The 24,841-nt window shown below is 48.4% G+C and overlaps 1 protein-coding gene across 6 annotated transcripts in view; it reads right to left on the bottom strand.

Annotated features, from left to right (window-relative positions):
- METTL16 (methyltransferase 16, RNA N6-adenosine) overlaps positions 1–24,841 on the bottom strand; it is a 271,853-nt gene that overhangs the window by 143,484 nt on the left and 103,528 nt on the right. For all 6 annotated transcript variants that reach the window (XM_063956028.1, XM_063956026.1, XM_063956030.1 and 3 more), the window contains one exon: positions 6,300–6,499. In XM_063956028.1, coding sequence (XP_063812098.1) covers positions 6,300–6,499 — 200 coding nt within the window. The remainder of the gene's footprint in view (positions 1–6,299; positions 6,500–24,841) is intronic.

The raw sequence follows: 24,841 nt of genomic DNA, 5'->3' as shown, positions 1-24,841 counted from the left end.
AGCATCGAGGCATGAGGCACTAATATTTAACAGCTGGAGGAATCTCTACGAATGCATTGACTTTTAATTCAGTTACATGAATATTATTTGCAATAAAATATAACTTAATAGAGAGACAGTCTGCCCCCCCCCCCCCCCGCAAAAAAAAAAAAGGCAAACCACAAATACAATGAGAATCTTACCATGGCATTGCTCACTCTGTATTAAATAATAAGATTTTACTCACCGGTAAATCTATTTCTCGTAGTCCGTAGTGGATGCTGGGAACTCCGTAAGGACCATGGGGAATAGACGGGCTCCGCAGGAGACTGGGCACTCTAAAAGAAAGATTAGGTACTATCTGGTGTGCACTGGCTCCTCCCACTATGACCCTCCTCCAGACCTCAGTTAGGATACTGTGCCCGGAAGAGCTGACACAATAAGGAAGGATTTTGAATCCCAGGTAAGACTCATACCAGCCACACCAATCACACCGTATAACTCGTGATACTACACCCAGTTAACAGTATGAAATATAACTGAGCCTCTCAACAGATGGCTCAACAATAACCCTTAGTTAGGCAATAACTACATACAAGTATTGCAGACAATCCGCACTTGGGATGGGCGCCCAGCATCCACTACGGACTACGAGAAATAGATTTACCGGTGAGTAAAATCTTATTTTCTCTGACGTCCTAGTGGATGCTGGGAACTCCGTAAGGACCATGGGGATTATACCAAAGCTCCCAAACGGGCGGGAGAGTGCGGATGACTCTGCAGCACCGAATGAGAGAACTCAAGGTCCTCCTCAGCCAGGGTATCAATTTTGTAGAATTTAGCAAACGTGTTTGCCCCTGACCAAGTTGCAGCTCGGCAAAATTGTAAAGCCGAGACCCCTCGGGCAGCCGCCCAAGATGAGCCCACTTTCCTCGTGGAATGGGCTTTTACTGATTTAGGATGCGGCAATCCAGCCGCAGAATGCTCCAGCTGAATTGTGCTACAAATTCAGCGAGCAATAGTCTGCTTAGAAGCAGGAGCACCTATTTTGTTGGGTGCCTACAGGATAAAAAGCGAGTCAGTTTTCCTGACTCCAGCCGTCCTGGAAATATAAATTTTTAAGGCCCTGACTACGTCCAGTAACTTGGAATCTTCCAAGTCCCTAGTAGCCGCAGGCACTACAATAGGTTGGTTCAAGTGAAAAGCTGATACCACCTTAGGGAGAAACTGGGGACGAGTCCTCAATTCTGCCCTATCCATATGGAAAATCAGATAAGGGCTTTTACATGACAAAGCCGCCAATTCTGACACACGCCTGGCCGAAGCCAAGGCCAATAACATGACCACTTTCCACGTGAGATATTTCAAATCCACAGTTTTAAGTGGCTCAAACCAATATGATTTTAAGAAACTCACCACCACGTTGAGATCCCAAGGTGCCACAGGAGGCACAAAAGGGGGCTGAATATGTAGCACTCCCTTTACAAATGTCTGACCTCCAGGCAGTGAAGCCAGTTCTTTCTGGAAGAAAATCGACAGAGCCGAAATCTGGACCTTAATGGAACCCAATTTTAGGCCCATAGTCACCCCTGACTGTAGGAAGTGCAGAAAACGACCCAGCTGAAATTCCTCTGTTGGGGCCTTCCTGGCCTCACACCACGCAACATATTTTCGCCAAATACGGTGATAATGGTTTGCGGTTACTTCTTTCCTGGCTTTTATCAGCGTAGGAATGACTTCTTCCGGAATGCCCTTTTCCTTTAGGATCCGGAATTCAACCGCCATGCCGTCAAACGCAGCCACGGTAAGTCTTGGAATAGACAGGGCCCCTGCTGTAGCAGATCCTGTCTGAGCGGTAGAGGCCATGGGTCCTCTGATATCATTTCTTGAAGTTCTGGGTACCAAGCTCTTCTTGGCCCATCCGGAACCACGAGTATCGTTCTTACTCCTCGTTTTCTTATTATTCTCAGTACCTTTGGTATGAGAGGCAGAGGAGGGAATACATAAACCGACTGGTACACCCACGGTGTCACTAGAGCGTCCACAGCTATTGCCTGAGGGTCCCTTGACCTGGCGCAATATCTAGTTTTTTGTTTAGGCGGGACGCCATCATGTCCACCTGTGGCCTTTCCCAACGGTTTACCAACAGTTGGAAGACTTCTGGATGAAGTCCCCACTCTCCCGGGTGTAGGTCGTGTCTGCTGAGGAAGTCTGCTTCCCAGTTGTCCACTCCCGGAATGAACACTGCTGACAGTGCTAAGACGTGATTTTCCGCCCATCGGAGAATCCTTGTGGCTTCTGCCATCACCATCTTGCTTCTTGTGCCGCCCTGACGGTTTACATGGGCGACTGCCGTGATGTTGTCTGATTGGATCAGTACCGGCTGGTTTTGAAGCAGAGGCCTTGCCAGACTTAGGGCATTGTAAATGGCCCTCAGTTCCAGAATATTTACGTGTAGGGACGACTCCTGACTTGACCAAAGTCCTTGGAAATTTCTTCCCTGTGTGACTGCCCCCCAGCCTCGGAGGCTGGCATCCGTGGTTACCAGGACCCAGTCCTGTATGCCGAATCTGCGGCCCTCTTGAAGATGAGCACTCTGCAGCCACCACAGTAGAGATACCCTGGTCCTTGGAGACAGGGTTATCAGCCGATGCATCTGAAGATGCGATCCCGACCACTTGTCCAAGAGGTCCCACTGAAAGGTTCTTGCATGGAACCTGCCGAATGGAATTTTGCTTCGTAAGAAGCTACCATTTTTCCCAGGACTCGTGTGCAGTGATGCACCGATACCTGTTTTGGTTTCAGGAGATCTCTGACTAGAGATGACAGCTCCTTGGCTTTCTCCTGCGGGAGAAACACTTTTTTCTGTTCTGTGTCCAGAACCATCCCCAGGAACAGTAGGCGTGTGGTAGGAACCAGCTGTGACTTTGGAATGTATAGAATCCATCCGAGCTGTTGTAGCACTTCCCGAGATAGTGCTACTCCGACCAACAACTGCTCCTTGGACCTCGCCTTTATAAGGAGATCGTCCAAGTACGGGATAATTAAAACTCCCTTTTTTCGAAGGAGTATCATCATTTCTGCCATTACCTTGGTAAAGACCCTCGGTGCCGTGGACAGTCCAAACGGCAGTGTTTGGAATTGGTAATGGCAATCCTGTACCACAAATCTGAGGTACTCCTGGTGAGGATGGTAAATGGGGACATGTAGGTAAGCATCCTTGATGTCCAGGGATACCATGTAATCCCCCTCCTCCAGGCTTGCAATAACCGCCCTGAGCGATTCCATCTTGAACTTGAATTTTTTTATGTATGTGTTCAAGGATTTCAAATTTAAAATGGGTCTCACCGAACCGTCCGGTTTCGGTACCACAAACAGTGTGGAATAGTAACCCCGTCCTTGTTGAAGTAGGGGCACCTTGACTATCACCTGCTGGGAATACAGCTTGTGAATTGCCTCTAGCACAGCCTCCCTGCCTGAGGGAGTTGTCGGTAAGGCAGATTTGAGGAAACGGCGGGGGGGAGACGCCTCGAATTCCAGCTTGTACCCCTGAGATACTACTTGAAGGATCCAGGGATCCACCTGTGAGCGAGCCCACTGATCGCTGAAATTTTTGAGGCGGCCCCCCACCGTACCTGGCTACGCCTGTGGAGCCCCCGCGTCATGCGGTGGACTCAGAGGAAGCGGGGGAAGAATTTTGATTCTGGGAACTGGCTGACTGGTGCAGCTTTTTCCCTCTTCCCTCGTCTCTGTGCAGAAAGGAAGCGCCTTTGACCCGCTTGCTTTTCTGAAGCCGAAAGGACTGTACCTGATAATACAGTGCTTTCTTAGGCTGTGAGGAAACCTGAGGTAAAAAAATTTCTTCCCAGCTGTTGCTGTGGATACGAGGTCCCAGAGACCATCCCCAAACAATTCCTCACCCTTATAAGGCTCTATGTGCCTTTTAAAGTCAGCATCACCTGTCCAGTGTCGGGTCTCTAATACCCTCCTGACAGAATGGACATTGCATTAATTCTGGATGCCAGCCGGCAAAATATCCCTCTGTGCATCCCTCATATATAAGACGACGTCTTATGTTCGCAAAATAGTATCCCTGTTTGACAGGGTTACAGACCACGCTGCAGCAGCACTATCTGCAGGTCTCAGTCTAGTACCTGAGTGTGTAAATACAGACTTCAGGATAGCCTCCTGCTTTTTATCAGCAGGTACCTTCAAAGTGGCCGTATCCTAAGACGGCAGTGCCACCTTTTTTGACAAACGTGTGAGCGCCTTATCCACCCTAGGGGATATCTCCCAGCGTAACTTATCCTCTGGCGGGAAAGGGTACGCCATCAGTAACTTTTTAGAAAATACCAGTTTCTTATCGGGGGAACCCACGCTTTTTCACACTTCATTCACTCATTTGATGTGGGAACAAAACACTGCCTGCTTTTTCTCCCCAAACATAAAACCCTTTTTTAGTGGTACTTGGGTTAATGTCAGAAATGTGTAACACTTTTTTTATTGCCGGGATCATGTAACGGATGTTCCTAGTGGATTGTGTATATGTCTCAACCTCGTCGACACTGGAGTCAGACTCCGTGTCGACATCTGTGTCTGCCATCTGAGGGAGCGGGCGTTTTTGAGCCCCTGATGGCCTTTGAGACGCCTGGGCAGGCGCGGGCTGAGAAGCCGGCTGTCCCATAGCTGTTACGTCATCCAGCCTTTTATGTAAGGAGTTGACACTGTCGGTTTATACCTTCCACCTATCCATCCACTCTGGTGTCGGCCCCACAGGGGGCGACATCACATTTATCGACATCTGCTCTGCCATCACATAAGCCTCCCCATCAAACGTGTCGACAGCCGTACCGACACACCGCACACACACACAGGGAATGCTCTGACTGAGGACAGGACCCCACACAGCCCTTTGGGGAGACAGAGAGAGAGTATGCCAGTACACACCAGAGCGCTATATAATTTTGGGATTAACACTATATTGAGTGAATTTTTCCCAATAGCTGCTTGTATATACAATATTGCGCCTAAATTTTGTGCCCCCCCTCTCTTTTTAACCCTTTGAGCCTGAAAACTACGGGGGAGAGCCTGGGGAGCTGTCTTCCAGCTGCACTGTGAAGAGAAAATGGCGCCAGTGTGCTGAGAGAGAAGCCCCGCCCCTTTTTCAACTGACTTTCTCCCGCTTTTTCTGGAATACTGGCAGGGGTAATTTTACATCTATATAGCCTCTAGGACTATATATGATGTAGATTTGCCAGCCAAGGTGTCATATATTGCCCTCAGGGCGCCCCCCCCCCAGCGCCCTGCACCCTCAGTGACCGGAGTGTGAAGTGTGCATGAGGAGCAATGGCGCACAGCTGCAGTGCTGTGCGCTACCTTGGTGAAGACCGAAGTCTTCTGCCGCCGATTTTCCGGACCTCTTCTTGCTTCTGGCTCTGTAAGGGGGACGGCGGCGCGGCTCCGGGAACGAACACCAAGGCCAGTTCCATGCGGTCGATCCCTCTGGAGCTAATGGTGTCCAGTAGCCTAAGAAGCCCAAGCTAGCTGCAAGCAGGTAGGTTCGCTTCTTCTCCCCTTAGTCCCTCGGTGCAGTGAGCCTGTTGCCAGCAGGTCTCACTGTAAAATAAAAAACCTAAAATAAACTTTCTTTCTAGGAGCTCAGGAGAGCCCCTAGTGTGCATCCAGCTCGGCCGGGCACAGAAATCTAACTGAGGTCTGGAGGAGGGTCATAGTGGGAGGAGCCAGTGCACACCAGATAGTACCTAATCTTTCTTTTAGAGTGCCCAGTCTCCTGCGGAGCCCGTCTATTCCCCATGGTCCTTACGGAGTTCCCAGCATCCACTAGGACGTCAGAGAAAAAAAGGATTGTAGTCATTACAATTAATCTACTGAGTGTGCGCCAAAAAATAATAATACAGTGCTCTACCTCATTTCTCCATTTAATCCCTGCTACACCATCTCAGACACCTTCAAATGGGCATAGACGGATTAAGTAAAACTGACCCAAAATAAAACACAAATCAAAAATCTTTGACGTATCATAATTAAAATTGCAGTAATAGACCAGGTTTCATTTACACTATTCTAGAACACTGGTAAAACCTTTTCCCGGTCAATGAAATTAGAGACAGATAACCGCAAAATGAATAGAAAAGTTCAGCCCATATAAAATTGTTCTTGACAAGATTTAAAATGATCCATATAAGTAATATATTCACAGACTTCATTTTCATGTGTTCTTTATGGATGCTAAATATACTTATTTTCAAAAACATTGCAAATGACTTGTACATGATCCAGCATAAAACTGCCAATATTACCTATGTCGATCCCGCGTTGGACTGTAGCTTTGTCAGTATCATGGTAACTGATCAGATCTTCTACCCAGTGAATATAGTTCAGCCGGAGGGGCACAGTGGGAATGAGTCTCTCCAGGGGGATGTCAATGCTTAACCCAAAGTCTTCCTTCAGGAGGGTACAAGTCAAGGCACGGACTGCTTCAGGGTCTTTGAAATTCAAACTAGAGCGAAACAAAGAAGCGCATGTTATGTATCACTGTAACATTGGTCTGGTATGAAAACCAGGTAAATAAAAATAAGAATTTACTTACCGATAATTCTATTTCTCATAGTCCGTAGTGGATGCTGGGGACTCCGAAAGGACCAAGGGGAATAGCGGCTCCGCAGGAGACTGGGCACATCTAAAGAAAGCTTTAGGACTATCTGGTGTGCACTGGCTCCTCCCCCTATGACCCTCCTCCAAGCCTCAGTTAGGATACTGTGCCCGGACGAGCGTACACAATAAGGAAGGATTTTGAATCCCGGGTAAGACTCATACCAGCCACACCAATCACACCGTACAACTTGTGATCTGAACCCAGTTAACAGCATGATAACAGAAGGAGCCTCTGAAAAGATGGCTCACAACAACAATAACCCGATTTTTGTAACAATAACTATGTACAAGTAATGCAGACAATCCGCACTTGGGATGGGCGCCCAGCATCCACTACGGACTATGAGAAATAGAATTATCGGTAAGTAAATTCTTATTTTCTCTAACGTCCTAGTGGATGCTGGGGACTCCGAAAGGACCATGGGGATTATACCAAAGCTCCCAAACGGGCGGGAGAGTGCGGATGACTCTGCAGCACCGAATGAGAGAACTCCAGGTCCTCCTCAGCCAGGGTATCAAATTTGTAGAATTTAGCAAACGTGTTTGCCCCTGACCAAGTAGCTGCTCGGCAAAGTTGTAAAGCCGAGACCCCTCGGGCAGCCGCCCAAGATGAGCCCACTTTCCTTGTGGAATGGGCTTTTACAGATTTTGGCTGTGGCAGGCCTGCCACAGAATGTGCAAGCTGAATTGTACTACAAATCCAACGAGCAATCGTCTGCTTAGAAGCAGGAGCACCCAGCTTGTTGGGTGCATACAGGATAAACAGCGAATCAGATTTTCTGACTCCAGCCGTCCTGGAAACATATATTTTCAGGGCCCTGACTACGTCCAGCAACTTGGAATCCTCCAAGTCCCTAGTAGCCGCAGGCACCACAATAGGCTGGTTTAAGTGAAATGCTGAAACCACCTTAGGAAGAAATTGAGGACGAGTCCTCAATTCTGCCCTGTCCGTATGAAAAATTAGGTAAGGGCTTTTATAGGATAAAGCCGCCAATTCTGAGACACGCCTGGCTGAAGCCAGGGCTAACAGCATTACCACTTTCCATGTGAGATATTTTAAGTCCACAGTGGTGAGTGGTTCAAACCAATGTGATTTTAGGAATCCCAAAACTACATTGAGATCCCAAGGTGCCACTGGAGGCACAAAAGGAGGCTGTATATGCAGTACTCCCTTGACAAACGTCTGAACTTCAGGAACAGAAGCCAGTTCTTTTTGGAAGAATATTGACAGGGCCGAAATTTGAACCTTAATGGACCCTAATTTGAGGCCCATAGACAGTCCTGTTTGCAGGAAATGCAGGAAACGACCCAGTTGAAATTCCTCTGTAGGGGCCTTCCTGGCCTCGCACCACGCAACATATTTACGCCAAATACGGTGATAATGTTGTATGGTTACATCCTTCCTGGCTTTGATCAGGGTAGGGATGACTTCATCCGGAATGCCTTTTTCCTTCAGGATCCGGCGTTCAACCGCCATGCCGTCAAACGCAGCCGCGGTAAGTCTTGTAACAGACATGGTCCCTGCTGGAGCAGGTCCTTTCTTAGCGGTAGAGGCCACGGGTCTTCCGTGAGCATCTCTTGAATTTCCGGGTACCAAGTCCTTCTTGGCCAATCCGGAGCCACGAGTATAGTCTTTACTCCTCTCCTTCTTATGATTCTCAGTACTTTTGGTATGAGAGGAAGAGGAGGGAACACATACACTGACTGGTGCACCCACGGTGTTACCAGAGCGTCCACAGCTATTGCCTGAGGGTCCCTTGACCTGGCGCAATATCTGTCCAGTTTTTTGTTGAGGCGGGACGCCATCATGTCCACCTTTGGTTTTTCCCAACGGTTCACAATCATGTGGAAGACTTCTGGGTGAAGTCCCCACTCCCCCGGGTGAAGATCGTGTCTGCTGAGGAAGTCTGCTTCCCAGTTGTCCACTCCCGGAATGAACACTGCTGACAGTGCTATCACATGATTCTCCGCCCAGCGAAGAATCCTTGCCACTTCCATCATTGCCCTCCTGCTTCTTGTGCCGCCCTGTCTGTTTACGTGGGCGACTGCCGTGATGTTGTCCGACTGGATCAACACCGGCTGACCCTGAAGCAGAGGTCTTGCCTGACTTAGGGCATTGTAAATGGCCCTTAGTTCCAGGATATTTATGTGAAGTGACGTTTCCATGCTTGACCACAAGCCCTGGAAATTTCTTCCCTGTGTGACTGCTCCCCAGCCTCTCAGGCTGGCATCCGTGGTCACCAGGACCCAATCCTGAATGCCGAATCTGCGGCCCTCTAGGAGATGAGCACTCTGTAACCACCACAGGAGAGACACCCTTGTCCTTGGAGACAGGGTTATCCGCTGATGCATTTGAAGATGCGATCCGGACCATTTGTCCAGCAGATCCCACTGAAAAGTTCTTGCGTGGAATCTGCCGAATGGAATCGCTTCGTAAGAAGCCACCATCTTTCCCAGGACCCTTGTGCATTGATGTACTGACACTTGGCCTGGTCTTAGGAGGTTCCTGACTAGGTCGGATAACTCCTTGGCTTTCTCCTCCGGGAGAAACACCTTTTTCTGTACTGTGTCCAGAATCATCCCTAGGAACAGCAGACGTGTCGTCGGAATCAGCTGCGATTTTGGAATATTTAGAATCCATCCGTGCTGTCGTAGTACTACTTGAGATAGTGCTACTCCGACCTCTAACTGTTCTCTGGACCTTGCCCTTATCAGGAGATCGTCCAAGTAAGGGATAATTAAGACGCCTTTTCTTCGAAGAAGAATCATCATTTCGGCCATTACCTTGGTAAAGACCCGGGGTGCCGTGGACAATCCAAACGGCAGCGTCTGAAACTGATAGTGACAGTTCTGTACCACAAACCTGAGGTACCCTTGGTGAGAAGGGCAAATTGGGACATGGAGGTAAGCATCCTTGATGTCCAGAGACACCATATAGTCCCCTTCTTCCAGGTTCGCTATCACTGCTCTGAGTGACTCCATCTTGAATTTGAACCTTTTTATGTAAGTGTTCAAGGATTTCAGATTTAAAATGGGTCTCACCGAGCCGTCCGGCTTCGGTACCACAAACAGCGTGGAATAATACCCCTTTCCCTGTTGTAGGAGGGGTACCTTGATTATCACCTGCTGGGAATACAGCTTGTGAATGGCTTCCAATACCGCCTCCCTGTCGGGGGGAGACGTTGGTAAAGCAGACTTCAGGAACCGGCGAGGGGGAGACGTCTCGAATTCCAATTTGTACCCCTGAGATACTACCTGCAGGATCCAGGGGTCCACTTGCGAGTGAGCCCACTGCGCGCTGAAATTCTTGAGACGGGCCCCCACCGTGCCTGAGTCCGCTTGTAAGGCCCCAGCGTCATGCTGAGGACTTGGCAGAAGCGGGGGAGGGCTTCTGTTCGTGGGAAGAGGCTGTTTGCTGCAGTCTTTTTCCCCTTCCTCTGCCCCGGGGCAGATATGAGTGGCCTTTTGCCCGCTTGCCCTTATGGGGACGAAAGGACTGAGCCTGAAAAGACGGTATCTTTTTCTGCTGCGAGGTGACTTGGGGTAAAAAGGTGGATTTTCCAGCCGTTGCCGTGGCCACCAGGTCCGATAGACCGACCCCAAATAACTCCTCCCCTTTATACGGCAATACTTCCATATGCCGTTTGGAATCCGCATCCCCTGACCACTGTCGCGTCCATAATCCTCTTCTGGCAGAAATGGACATCGCACTTACTCTTGATGCCAGAGTGCAAATATCCCTCTGTGCATCTCGCATATATAGAAATGCATCCTTTAAATGCTCTATAGTCAATAATATATTGTCCCTGTCCAGGGTATCAATATTTTCAGTCAGGGAATCCGACCAAGCCACCCCAGCACTGCACATCCAGGCTGAGGCGATTGCTGGTCGCAGTATAATACCAGTATGTGTGTATATACTTTTTAGGATATTTTCCAGCTTCCTATCAGCTGGTTCCTTGAGGGCGGCCGTATCAGGAGACGGTAACGCCACTTGTTTTGATAAGCGTGTGAGCGCCTTATCTACGCTAGGGGGTGTTTCCCAACGCGCCCTAACCTCTGGCGGGAAAGGGTATAATGCCAATAATTTTTTAGAAATTAGCAGTTTTTTATCGGGGGAAACCCACGCTTCATCACACACCTCATTTAATTCATCTGATTCAGGAAAAACTACGGGTAGTTTTTTCACACCCCACATAATACCCTTTTTTGTGGTACTTGTAGTATCAGAAATGTTCAAAACCTCCTTCATTGCCGTGATCATGTAACGTGTGGCCCTACTGGAAAATACGTTTGTTTCCTCACCGTCGACACTGGAGTCAGTGTCCGTGTCAGTATCGACCTGAGGTAACGGGCGTTTTATAGCCCCTGACGGTGTTTGAGACGCCTGTACAGGTATTAACTGATTTGCCGGCTGTCTCATGTCGTCAACAGTCTTTTGTAAAGTGCCGACACTATCACGTAATTCTTTCCATAAGACCATCCAGTCAGGTGTCGACTCCCTAGGGGGTGACATCACTAACACAGGCAATTGCTCAGCCTCCACACCATTTTCCTCCTCATACATGTCGACACAGCGTACCGACACACAGAGCACACACAGGGAATGCTCTGATAGAGGACAGGACCCCACTAGCCCTTTGGGGAGACAGAGGGAGAGTTTGCCAGCACACACCAGAGCGCTATATATATATATATATATATAGGGATAACCTTATATAAGTGTTTTTCCCTAATATAGCTGCTGTATATATTAATATGCCAATTTAGTGCCCCCCCTCTCTTGTTTTACCCTGTTTCTGTAGTGCAGGACTGCAGGGGAGAGTCAGGGAGCCTTCCTTCAACGGAGCTGTGAGGAAAAAATGGCGCTTGTGTGCTGAGGAGATAGGCTCCGCCCCTTTTTCGGCGGACTTTCTCCCGCTTTTTTGTGGAAAACTGGCAGGGGTTAAATACATCCATATAGCCCAGGAGCTATATGTGATGTATTTTTAGCCATTTAAGGTATTTTCATTGCGTCCCAGGGCGCCCCCCCCCAGCGCCCTGCACCCTCAGTGACCGGAGTGTGAAGTGTGCTGAGAGCAATGGCGCACAGCTGCAGTGCTGTGCGCTACCTTATTGAAGACAGGACGTCTTCTGCCGCCGATTTTCCGGACCTCTTCACTCTTCTGGCTCTGTAAGGGGGCCGGCGGCGCGGCTCCGGGACCCATCCATGGCTGGGCCTGTGATCGTCCCTCTGGAGCTAATGTCCAGTAGCCTAAGAAGCCCAATCCACTCTGCACGCAGGTGAGTTCGCTTCTTCTCCCCTTAGTCCCTCGATGCAGTGAGCCTGTTGCCAGCAGGTCTCACTGAAAAATAAAAAAACCTATTTAAACTTTTACTCTAAGCAGCTCAGGAGAGCCACCTAGATTGCACCCTTCTCGTTCGGGCACAAAATCTTAACTGAGGCTTGGAGGAGGGTCATAGGGGGAGGAGCCAGTGCACACCAGCTAGTCCTAAAGCTTTTACTTTGTGCCCAGTCTCCTGCGGAGCCGCTATTCCCCATGGTCCTTTCGGAGTCCCCAGCATCCACTAGGACGTTAGAGAAAGACAATAAACTAGACATGATATGGTCAGGCTCCAACACTTGAAATACAGATGCTGGAATCCTGACACTACTGGGAACGCAGACACCGGCATCCCGAATAGGGTCCCGAGCGATTGTGAGCCAGGCCGCAGGAGAGGTAAGCCGCGGGGAAGGTTAGGTTTAGGCTGTGGGGTGAGAGGGGTTAAGTTAAGGCACCCCTGGGGAGGTTTAGGGTTAGCCTGGGGGGCGGAGGTTAGGTTTATGCTGCGGGAAGGGAGGGGGGGTTTAGGTTTAGACTGCTAGAAGTGAGGGTTAGGGGGATTCGGCGCATATTGATCCCAACCCAACTAGACAATTCTCATGATACACTACAGGAAAAGAAAATGACACACAGAAGCTGGGTGCTCATAGGAACAGAGATGGTTGAAATTTGGTGCCACCTCGGTGTTACTGGTTTGCCCTCTCCTAGCAGCTGGATGCTACCATGTCAGGGAAAGCCCAGCTGGGTGTGGTTGCATTTGATGCTACTATGCCAGGCAAGTGGTTAAGCTCTTTTGCATGGCCGCTGCCTCCACCAGGAATTCCCCAACATCTTCACATGGAGGGTGGCAGCCTTTCAGCTCATTTGCATGGCCGCTGCCCATCTCGGACTACCCTGGTGGCACAAGGGAGCGGGGTGATGATGCCATGACCGTGACTGGTTCGCCGCGGCCGTCCTGAATATAAAAAATGGTGTCACAGTGCCATTTTTGATAATAGAAGCTGGGCTTGCCATTATTATGTAAGTCCCCGGATGGTGAACTCTGCAAAGGTAAACTGTTGAGTTCCGCCGACTTGCTCCCCGCCACCATACCCTCTGACGAGTCCCGCAGCAGCGGCAGGATTCTCCCGGATCACCGCCGTCATGCTGACAGTGTGCTGGGTTGCAGGGACCGAAGAGCGGTCGTCTTCTCCTGTCTCCACAGCCTACACACTACAGTACTGTTCACCTGATTGGAGGTCGGGTCTCCTAGCTTTTTAGCAGGTTTAAAATCTAGGTGATCCGACAGGCGACCAGGATCGGGTGTGCGGGTCGGCTGGCGGAGAGTACACACTTGTGCAATGTTGGGCAACCAGTCAGTCAAGAGTCAGATTTCCCAAGGATTGGACAACAGTGTAACCAGCTTAAGCTAAAAGGCTGGGTCATTTTAACACAGGGGGTCATTCTGACCTGATCGCACACTGCCGTTCAACGCAGCGCAGCGATCAGGTCAGAAGTGAGCATGCGCCGGCGCTGCAGTGCGCCGGTGCATGCCATACAGACAACGGCTGTCATTGCCCAGCGGGCGCCTCTGCCTGATTGACAGGCAGAGGTCGTTTGCTGGGCGGGAGGCGGCGGCATTTGGTCGTCATTTTGTGGGCGCGGTCCGGCCAACACAGGCGTGGTCGGACCGTGCGCGGGGGGGGCCCGCAGCGGCTGTGTAACGTCACGCGCACCCGCTGCGACCTGGGCAGCGATGAGTAGCTTCCGGCCAGCACGCTGCACTGCCCGGGAGCTACTCCTGAAGTACAAAAGCATCGCCGCTGTGCAATGTTTTTGTACTTCTGCAACGGGGCAGGGACTGACATGCGGGGCGGGCTAGCCCTGTGCTGGGCGTCCCCCCACATGTGGGTGTGCCTGATCATAGCTGTGCTAAATTTAGCACAGCTACGATCAACTCTGAATCACCCCCTCAGTCGCCTAACTTAGGGCCAATCAGACCTGATCGTTGCAGCATATTTGTTAGCAGGTGGCCAAAACCATGTGCACTGCATGTTCAGAGAGCGTTAGATTTGGGTGGGTTATATTGTTTCTGTGCAGGGTAAATACTGGCTGCTTTATTTTTACACTGCAAATTAGATTTCAGTTTGATCACACCCCACCCAAATCTGACTCTCTCTGCACGTTATATCTGCCCCATCTGCAGTGCACATGGTCTGCTAACAAAGTTGCTGGTACGATCGGGTCTGAATTAGGCCCTTAGAGCATCTCCGGCCTTAGTTGTTTGGGAGGGAAGCAATGTGCATTGATACACTGCAAAAAATATTTCTATCGAATGACTGGAGGTAAACTGTACTTAAAATAGAACTAAATTAACTTTATGTCTATAGATAAAAACCAGGTCTTTCATTGTAATTTCAACTTATTTACAACCTGCAGAATTACGAAAGGGAACTGAAAGAGCTCAAACTGCAGTTGCAGACTTAGGAAGCACAAAACAGCGAGTGTGTAGAGAAGGTCAACATCTTGCAAAGAAAGAAAGGACATCAAGGAAGACAGGTGATAGTCTAAAGGCCAGTACTCACTGGCCGATGTGGGAGAGATGTGTGCGGAGCGGTTCGCTCAGTACACATCTCTCCCACAGCGCGATGTGTGCTAAGCGTGCGGGGGGAGACGGGGGGGGCGCTCACTTCACCCAGCGGGAGAAGTGAGCGACCCGCCATGCAGGCCAATCTAGCAGCAGCGATAGCGATGCGCATCGCTATCACTGTAGGGGGTACACACGGAGCGATCATGCTTAAAATCTACGCAATCTGACTAGATTGCTTAGATTTTAAGCATGATCGCTCCGTGTGTACCCCCCTTAAGAATGGAATTACAGGAACAAATATCACAGACAGCAAAGATTGCAGCACTTTCAGAGGAACAGAAGAGATCTGTACAGGACATGGATAATGAGCACAATATTGCTCGAACAACAATGAAAGCTCAAAAAAAATAAAAAATACAAAAAGCAGTTTAACAAACTGGATGCCCGTCTCAAGAAAAGAGATTTGGAAATAGCGTCAATAAACAAACAAGTTGCCGAGCTAAAAATAGAACTTGAAACAAAGATGTCAACCCCCAGCTCCATTACAGGTGCATATTGCCACAAACACCTCGGCTGAGGAAGTAGCTGACTCAAAGGCTACAATGGCGACCGAGACGGCTAGCGACGAAATATACCAACTGCCTCCACCCACGGCTGAGGAGCACGAAGGTGAACCACCGGGTGTGGTATGTAAGGTCGACCACACTTAGGTCGACAGTAAGCAGGTCGACATGGTTTCTTCACTTTTTTTGGTGATGTTTTCTCAGTACAGTGACCGGGAACTCCAATAAGTGCACCGTGTCCCCTCGCCATGCTTCGGGCAAGGTGCCTCGCTGCGCTCAGCACAGGTTAACATTCCCAATTGTAGTCCACGTGGATCGTAAAGAACGAAAAATTGTTACAAAAAAAAAAAAAAGATTAAAAAAAAAAAAAGTTAAAAACTCATGTCGACCTAGAAAACAAGTCAACCTAAGTGTGGTTGACCTAGAAACCAGATACCGAGCCACCAAGCTAGACCGAGTTCATCTAGCCACCACCCCGATTGCAGGGCATATGACCAACATCTTGTTATAAGCCATATAATATAAGTATATTTGGAACAACCATGTGTATCACTGTATTTTTTCACTATCTTAACAAATAGAAATTGACTCAAGAATAAACCCATTGGAATTTCATAACCGTCACCCCACCCCGCATAACACTTCTCACAGGTGCTGCACAGTCACCTATAACCTTCCAAAACGTTTACCCAGAAAGGGTGGACAGTTCCTGAATAAAGGGCTCCATCATAAAGTCGCCAATGAGAACAGGCACCTTGGTAGGATGAAAACTGAGTGCTGACATACTAATAATAGGATGGAAAGTATTTGAACAGTTGTTTTACAAGTTCAAAGATGATGCTTTACAGATATGTTTGAAGTTGTCAAGCCGATAGTTTGCATGCTCTTTTGGGCCCTACACACTTAACGATCCACCGCCGAGCTGCCCGACGGCGGCTACGGCCATCACGGCGGCGGGGGAAGTGACGTTTCTTTACTCCTTCCGTCACCCGATGCCTACACACTGCACGATATGAACGAGTTCTCGATTAATGAACGAGAACGTTCAAATCATGCACTTTATCTGCCAGTGTGTAGGGCCCATTACTTACATTAGCAAGCAATCTTCGACACCCCACAGTACCAGTTTTCATTGGCAACAACACATTCCAATCCCCTAGTGATCATGTAACAGCTTTTCCCAATCTATGAGAGACACTCTGATGCATGGGGCAGAGATCCATAGTACACTGCTTTCTGTACATAACTAATTGAGGCACTCGGTGAAAAAAAGAGGCACATGTCACATCTACATGAATGTTTGCTGCCATCAAGTAGCTTCGGCCAATTAGTGTCTACTCCACTAATGTCTAACATAGTGGCAAGTGTCTATTTCTCACCAGCAGCAAAATACAAATCCCTGGTATTATATTTAAATACATATCTAGTCGAAAAGTCAAAAAAGGAGTGTTATGGTCGACTTACCATTGTTAACACTCTTTCTGCGAATTACACAGGGTTCCACAAGTAAACATCGGGGTGTAGAGTGGATCTGGATCCAGAGGCACCAACAGGTAAAGCTTTAGCTGTTCCAGGATACATAGGGGCCTCCTCTATAACCCCGCCTCCAGGCACTGTTAGCTCAGTTTTGTTAACCAGTCCAATGCAGGAGCAAGCAAGGTAAATGGGCGCCTGTAACCTTCAACCCTATGGGAACTTCCTATTGCTGCACAATTTGGTAAAAAGGGGAAAGTTGCTGACCCCCGAAAAAACGAAATAAACAGAAAAAAACAATCTGTGCGCAACAGGATCACTTTTAAATATAATTGTTTTATTAATAATCTAAAATATGGATAGGAAAAATAAAATATAGTATATATAAAATATATAATATACACTATATACTTCAGGAGTGACCACACAATAAAATAAAACAATTTAACACAAACAAATTTTAAACCATCTGGATCATAAGAAGAAACCCGCAAAGGTATCACAGTAGCTCTAGTCTGAGCTATTGATTCATACCCCTTATCCACTAGCTCAAAAAACACGGGTAAATGCACGGGGGCGCGCATTTACCCGTGTTTTTTGCAAGTGGAAAAGGGTAAACCCGGATCAAGTGATCCGGGAATCCTACCCTGGTAGCTAGCCGGGTTGAACACGTGTTCAACCCGGCTAGCTGTCTAGTGTGAACGGGAGCCGTGTCGAGGTGACACGGCTCCCGTTCACAGTGCATAGGGAAGGCGGCGCTGGGAGATCATGTGATCTCCCTGCGCCGCCCCTGCCGTGTCACTAGAAGCGTCACCAACCCGGCATTTGCCGGGTTGTGACTGCTAATGGGAAAGGGACCGAGCACGGGTCGCAGCAGGGGGCAGCTCCCGTGTCAGGCTCCCGGCTGCGACCCGTGCTCGTTAGTGGAAAAGGGGTAATAGTAATCAGAATAGATTCCCTAAATAAAAATCACAATACAGTGCACTGAGTCATTAATTGTAAAATGTCCACATAGGCTGGCCAGCCTGTATTTAAATAAGGTGTAATTCACCCAAAGGTTCATCCAAAAAGATCAGTTAATTTGTATAAATAGTGTCTATGACACAATACTGTGATTATAACGAAGAAAAGGTCACCATACAATTAGACTATTTGCATACCAGCCAACAGATCTACCTCTGATGAAACGACCGGGGCTAATGGTCAAGAAACGCGTTAGGTGACGGCTTTGGAGTGACCTCTCTATTTGGATCATCTACTACTGCCCTAATTACTGGGTAATTGTAACATCCAAAACCCGCTGCAAGGGACTCCATACATTTCTGTACATTGGACTCAGGCTACAAAGGAATACCCAGCCGCGCTATCTGGCTAGCACCCAGGCAACGCGGTGAATGCCGGCTACTACTGCCCTATTTGCTGGGTAATTATAACATCCAAAACCCGCTGCAAGGGACTCCGTATATCTTCGTACATTGGACTCCGGCTGCAAAGGAATCTCCAGCCGCGCTATCTGGCTAGCACCCAGGCAGCGCGGTGAATGCCGGTACGTGGAATACGGACAACGGAGGTCTCGGGTGATCCCAGCAAGTGAACCAGTGCGGGTATAAGAGGCAGCACGAGACGGTTACTCAGCAAAATTATCCCCACTAAACAGCTCCTTACATCAGTGGTACGGGGAGGATATTTACCGCTCGGCTGGAGGAGACACTCATTACATACCGACGGTACTCAATTGGCTGGTATGCAAATGGTCTAATTGTATGGTGACCTTTTCTTCGTTATAATCACAGTATTGTGTCATAGACACTATTTATACAAATTAACTGATCTTTTTGGATGAACCTTTGGGTGAATTACACCTTATTTAAATACAGGCTGGCCAGCCTATGTGGACATTTTACAATTAATGACTCAGTGCACTGTATTGTAATTTTTATTTAGGGATTCTATTCTGATTACTATATCAATAGCTCAGACTAGAGCTACTGTGATACCTTTGCGGGTTTCTTCTTATGATCCAGATGGTTTAAAATTTGTTTGTGTTAAATTGTTTTATTTTATTGTGTGGTCACTCCTGAAGTATATAGTGTATATTATATATATACTATATTTTATTTTTCCTATCCATATTTTAGATTATTAATAAAACAATTATATTTAAAAGTGATCCTGTTGCGCACAGATTGTTTTTTTCTGTTTATTTCAATGCAGGAGCAGGCAAGAGAGTAGGCAGATGTTCGTAACATAAGAACACAATGTCACGACAGGAGAAGGTACCAGTGGCTAATGACATACAAACCCAAAGCAGCTAGGTGCGTCAGGGTGGGCACCCTGTGGAACCCAGTGTACTTCGCAGAAAAAGTATAAACAATGGTAAGTCTACCATAACACTAATTTTCTGTAGCAGGGTACACAGGTTTCCACAGGTAAACATTGTGATGTCCTAAAGCAGTTGCTCATGGGAGGGGACGCGCCTTAGCGAATGTGAGAACCCAGAGTCCAAAAGAAGCATAGTGGGAGGCGAAGGTATCAAAGGCATAGAACCTAAGAAACCGCCTTGCACAATTGTTCTGCGGACGCGCCACGGTGGGCTGCCCAAGAAGGTTCAACAGACCAGGTGGAATGGGCCTTAATCGCAGCAGGAGCTGGAAGACCAGCCTGCACGTAAGCATGTGCAATCACCATTCTAATCCATCTGGCCAAGGTTTGCTTATTCGCAGGCCAGCCACGTTTGTGGAATCCAAAAAGGACAAATAGGGCATCAGACCGTCTAACAGAGGCAATCCTGTCAACATAGACACGGAGAGCCCTAACCACATCTGAAGACCGTACTTTAGCTGACAAGTCCGAAGAGATAAAGGCTCGGAGAACCGCCCTGTCACGGTGGAAAATCAGAAAGGGTGGATGACAGGACAAAGCGCCTAAGTCAAAGACCCTCATTGCATAGGCAATAGCCAGCAAGAACAGGACCTTGGCCGTGAGCCATTTGAGGTTCACCGATTGAAGGGGTTCGAAGGGAGACTCTTGAAGGGCTTTCAATACAATAGACAGGTCCCATGGAGCCACAGGGAGGATGAATACGTAGAACACCCTGAGTAAATATATTAACATCAGGTAAAGAGGCAATCTTGCGCTGAAACCATACCGACAAGGCAGAAATGTGAACCTTGAGGGAGGCCAGACGAAGACCTAAGTCCAAGCCTCTTTGTAGAAAAGCAAGAATCCTGGAAGTTCTGAATCTATAAGCGTCATAATTCTTAAAAGCACACCAGGTGAAGTAAGAATGCCAAACCCTGTAATAAATTCAGACAGAGGACGGTTTGCGGGCCTTCAGCATAGTCTGGATAACCACCTCAGTAAATCCTTTGGCCCACGGGAGTGATGCTACAAGAGCCACGCCGTCAAAGCCCAGTCTGGCTACGTACAGGTATAGACAAGGGCCCTGTAAGAGGATGTCTTGACGCTGATGAAGTAGAAGGGGGACGCTCTGTCGATAAACCCTGCAGGTCTGAGAACCAATGCCATCTGGGCCACGCAGGAGCGACTAGAATTAGCATTCCTCCTTCTTGTTTGAACTTCCGGAGTACCCTGGGCAGGAGTGACATCGGAGGGAAAGTTGAAAGTTCCACGGAACTGCCAGTGTGTCCACGAATACTGCCTGAGGATCCCTGGTTCTTGATCCAAAAATCGGAACCTTGTGATTGTGTTGAGATGCCATTAGGTCTACGTCTGGCAGGCCCCACCTGTCCACTAGGAGTTGGAAGACTTCTGGATGAAGGCTCTACTCTCCAGAATGAACATCCTGGCGACTGAGGAAGTCCGCTTCCCAGTTCAGGATGCCTGGAATGAACACTGCCAATATGGCTGGCAGAGGGCATTCCGCCCAAGAGAGGATTTTTGACACTTCCGACATTGCCATGTGGCTTCGATTGCCGCCTTGATGGTTTATGTATGCCAACGTGGTGGCGCTGTGTGATTGTACTTGTACAGGCCTGTTCCGTACCAGAGGTAGGGCGAGGGACAGAGCATTGAACACTGCCCTCAGCTCCAGAATGTTGATCGGAAGGAGGGATTCTTCCTTGGTCCAACGACCTGAGTGTTGCTCCAAATCCGCTCCCCATACCCGAAGACTGGTGTCTGTTATCAGTAGGACCCATTTGGGTATCCAGAAGGGACGGCCCCTAGACAATTGCTGGTCCTGGAGCCACCAGGACAGCGACAGACGAACCTCCGGAGTCAAAGAGACCATTTGGTATCTGATCCGATGAGGTAGGCCATCCCACTTGGATAGGATCAACCGTTGCAGAGGACGAGAGTGAAATTAAGTGTACTCCACCATGTCGAAAGACGACACCATCAGGCCAAGTACTTGCATCGCCGAGTTTATCGACACTCTGGGGTGATGAAGGAAGCGCCTTATCCTGGCCTGAAGTTTCAGGACCTTATCTGTAGACAGGAACAGTCTCTGACTGTGTGTATCCAAGAGTGCCCCTAGGTGCACCATGCTCTGAGCTGGGACCAGCGAGGACTTTTTCCAATTTATTAGCCACCCGTGGGCTTGCAGGAAAGTCACTGTCAGTTGTAGATGACTGAGGAGGACTTCGTGTGAACTTGCCAGAATCAGTAGGTCGTCCAAGTACGGAAGGATTCTGATTCCCTGGTGACGGAGGTGGGCCGTCATAATGGCCATGACCTTGGTGAAGATCCGAGGAGCCGTAGTAAGTCCAAAAGGCAGAGCCTGGAATTGGTAGTGAAGGTCGCCAATAGCAAACCGCATGAACTGCTGATACGATATTGCAATAGGAATATGCAGATACGCATCCTGTACAGGTTGAGTATCCCATATCCAAATATTCCGAAATACGGAATATTCCGAAATACGGACTTTTTTGAGTGAGATAGTGAAACCTTTGTTTTCTGATGGCTCAATGTACACAAACTTTGTTTAATACACAAAGTTATTAAAAATATTGTATTAAATGACCTTCAGGATGTGTGTATAAGGTGTATATGAAACATAAGTGAATTGTGTGAATGTACACACACTTTGTTTAATGCACAAAGTTATAAAAAATATTGGCTAAAATGACCTTCAGGTTGTGTGTATAATGTGTATATGTAACATAAATGTATTCTGTGCTTAGATTTAGGTCCCATCGCCATGATATCTCATTATAGTATGCAATTATTCCAAAATACGGAAAAATACCATATCCAAAATACCTCTGGTCCCAAGCATTTTGGATAAGGGATACTCAACCTGTATATCCAAGGATAAGATATAGTCGACGGGCTCCTTACCCAGCACTATTGAGCACAGCGTTTCCATACGAAACTTGGACACTCTCACAAACTTGTTCAAAGATTTCAGGTTGAGTGTACGCCAATAGGGCCCATTGGGTTTTGGGACCAGAAACAGGGTCGAGTAGAAACCTCTGCCCCTCCACTCCAGTACTCAGGAGAGAACTTAAAACAGTTTGTATAACCTGAGCTTCCAATGGGTCCGACGGGAGAGCCGTTGTGCAGAATTGGTGAGGGGGACGTTTCTTGAATGAGACAGCGTACTCGTGAGAGACTACTTCTAGTACCCAAGCATCTGAAGTGGTCGTGAGCCAGAACTGGGCAAACTGTAGAAGTTGGCCTCCCACCCTGGAGTCCCCCATGGGGAGGCCCACCCGTCATGCAGCAGGCTTGTCATGTTTTGCAGCAGGCTGACGGGCTGCCCAAGACTGCTTCGCCTTGGGCTTGGAGGTTTTGGATACGCAAGATTGTCTAGGGTATGTCTGACCTTTCGCTTTCCCTTGAGGCCGAAAGGAGCGAAAAGTGGTACTTTTTGTCTGCCGGGGATTAGTAGTGGGGAGAAAAGCTATCTTAGCAGCTGCCAGTTCAGACAATTTTATTTAGGTCTTCCCAAAAGAAAATGTCCTCAGTGAAGGGGATGACTTCCAAAGTCTTCTTTGAGTCCAAATCCACTTTCCACGACCTCGACCACAGTATGCGGCACGCCAGGGCAGACGTAGCCGACGCCTTGGCCGCCAATACTCGCGCTTCAGAGGACGCTTCTTGAATGTAATAAGAAGCGGTGGTAATATGAGACAGATATTGCCTGGCATTTTCAGAGATATCCTCTGGCAGCTCTTCCTCTAACGCCTGAACCCACGCCTCAATACCTTTTGCAGCCCAAGAGGCAGCTATAGTGGGTCTATGAACAGCCCCTGTAAGGAAATACATAGATTTCAGGCATCTCTCAACACGCTTATCTGTCAGCACCCTCAGTGAGGGGACAGTGGTGACAGACAGAGTGGATGACACCACTAGGTGGGTGACATCAGAATCCACCGGCGGCGTCTCCCATTTGTTACATAACTCTGCAGGGAGAGGGTAGCAAGCCAAAGCCTGTTTGGGAATAGGGATTTTCTTCCTTGAATTAGACCAGGGTGCACATCTGTGGTCCACTAAATGATTAGAATAGGGTAACACAGTTTTTAGCACCTTCTGCTGTTTAAACGTATCAGTTTTCTTTGCCACAGTAGTGGAATCCCCCTCATCTGTGATTTGAAGGATATGCTTAAGAGCAACCACCAGGGCAGGGACATAAATTAATAAGGGAGATTCCTTGTCAGTAACATAGGATTCAGTGTCAGACAGAACCGTATGCTCCCCCTCATCTTCAGATGAGACATGAGAGAGGTTTGTAGACTGTGAGCAGGAAGCAGCCTCCTTAGAAGGACCAGGGACACGGGAGTGACCCGAGGTTGATTTCTGTCTAACCAGAGACTGATTTAGTTGTTGCAGTTGGTTAGACAAATTTTCCACCCAAGCCGGAATAACCATAGGGCCAATTTGTGAAGGTAATGGCACAGGCGGCCCCATTGGGTGGCACAAGGTGCTCCATCAGAGTACCCAGCAGGGTAGTGAATGCTGCCCATGGTGGCTCCTAAGTGCAGGGGCTGCAGACTGACTGGGAGGTGCATGGCACGCAGTGCAGAGACCCTCATGCAATAATTCCCCCTCTGATAAATCCATGGAGCATGCTCGGCATGTTGCAGGAGCTTCTGCAGATTTGCTGTCCTTTTTGTTAGACATTATACATTGTAAACAATTACTTTACTTACACAGTACAATTATATAGCCAGACAAATACAGTAACCTGTGGAATAAGACAGGGTATAATGTGACTGTAACACAGGAGTAATACACTTATATTAGGCATATAGATAAACTCTGTGCACAACTATAATGTTTGACCCAAACGCACCCACCTAGCCCAGGGTACAGAATATAGTGACAGTCATATCTGGGAAACACTGAAAGTGAAACCACACAGCAGATACAGGCACACAGTCACATGCAATGAAGAAATTACATCACAATAATCCTGCACTGGACTTATATATATCACAGCGAGGTCTCAGACCGGAGGATAGAGCAGAATACTCATACAATATACTCTGTAATGTACACCTTTTCTCAACTAACGCTGTCTCTAAGACATGTAGGATACTCAAATGAATGTAAAGACACAGCTCTGTACACAGGCGGCTTTACATGGGAGACCTTGCCCAGCAATCCCAGAGACCTGCTGCTGCTCTCTGTAAGATGGCGCCCAGAGTCTCTGTGAGGGAGTGAGGCAGCTCCAGGGCAGGAAACCTGCAGGAGGTGGCGCCCTGGACCGGGGGAGGGGCTACAGGTCAAGCACCGCCTCCCCTATGGTGGTCTTCCACCCCAGGTACTATGGAGCCTCATTAAACTGGTGTTAGTACACCTGACCTATGCTCAGAATGCCCTGTTGGTCTAGTGGGGTTCCTGGCTAGTGACAGTCTCCATGCCAGTGCCGCAGTCCGTCTCCCCAGACTGCGGACGACTCGCGATTTAATGGCAGGTCCTGCCTAGAAGACCCTCTTACCTCCTCACCGCAGCAGCCACGCGATCCAGGAGAGCAGTCTGCGACCGTGCCTAAGTCGGGACGCCTTCGCCGTAAGTACCCGGGAATCAGGCCAACAGGAGTGTGCGGTGCCGCTTGGGAGGTGATGGAGCTGCAACACTGAATGTCACATTGACATACAGTGCTGCCAGCTCAATTCGCCAAGTACCAATTTTTAAATATGAAAAAGCTTTCAGGGCTGCTTAGCACAGCCCCCCTGTTCAGTAACCTGCTGCTGCAGGCACCAACTCAAAACTGAGCTCACAGTGCCTGGAGGCGGGGTTATAAAGGAGGCCCCTATGCATTCTGGGACAGCTAAAGCTTTACCTGT

Source organism: Pseudophryne corroboree, chromosome 2, assembly GCF_028390025.1.
Source record: "Pseudophryne corroboree isolate aPseCor3 chromosome 2, aPseCor3.hap2, whole genome shotgun sequence".
In the NCBI taxonomy this organism is placed as follows: Eukaryota; Metazoa; Chordata; class Amphibia; order Anura; family Myobatrachidae; genus Pseudophryne; species Pseudophryne corroboree.
This window is presented reverse-complemented; position numbering and strand designations above follow the sequence as displayed.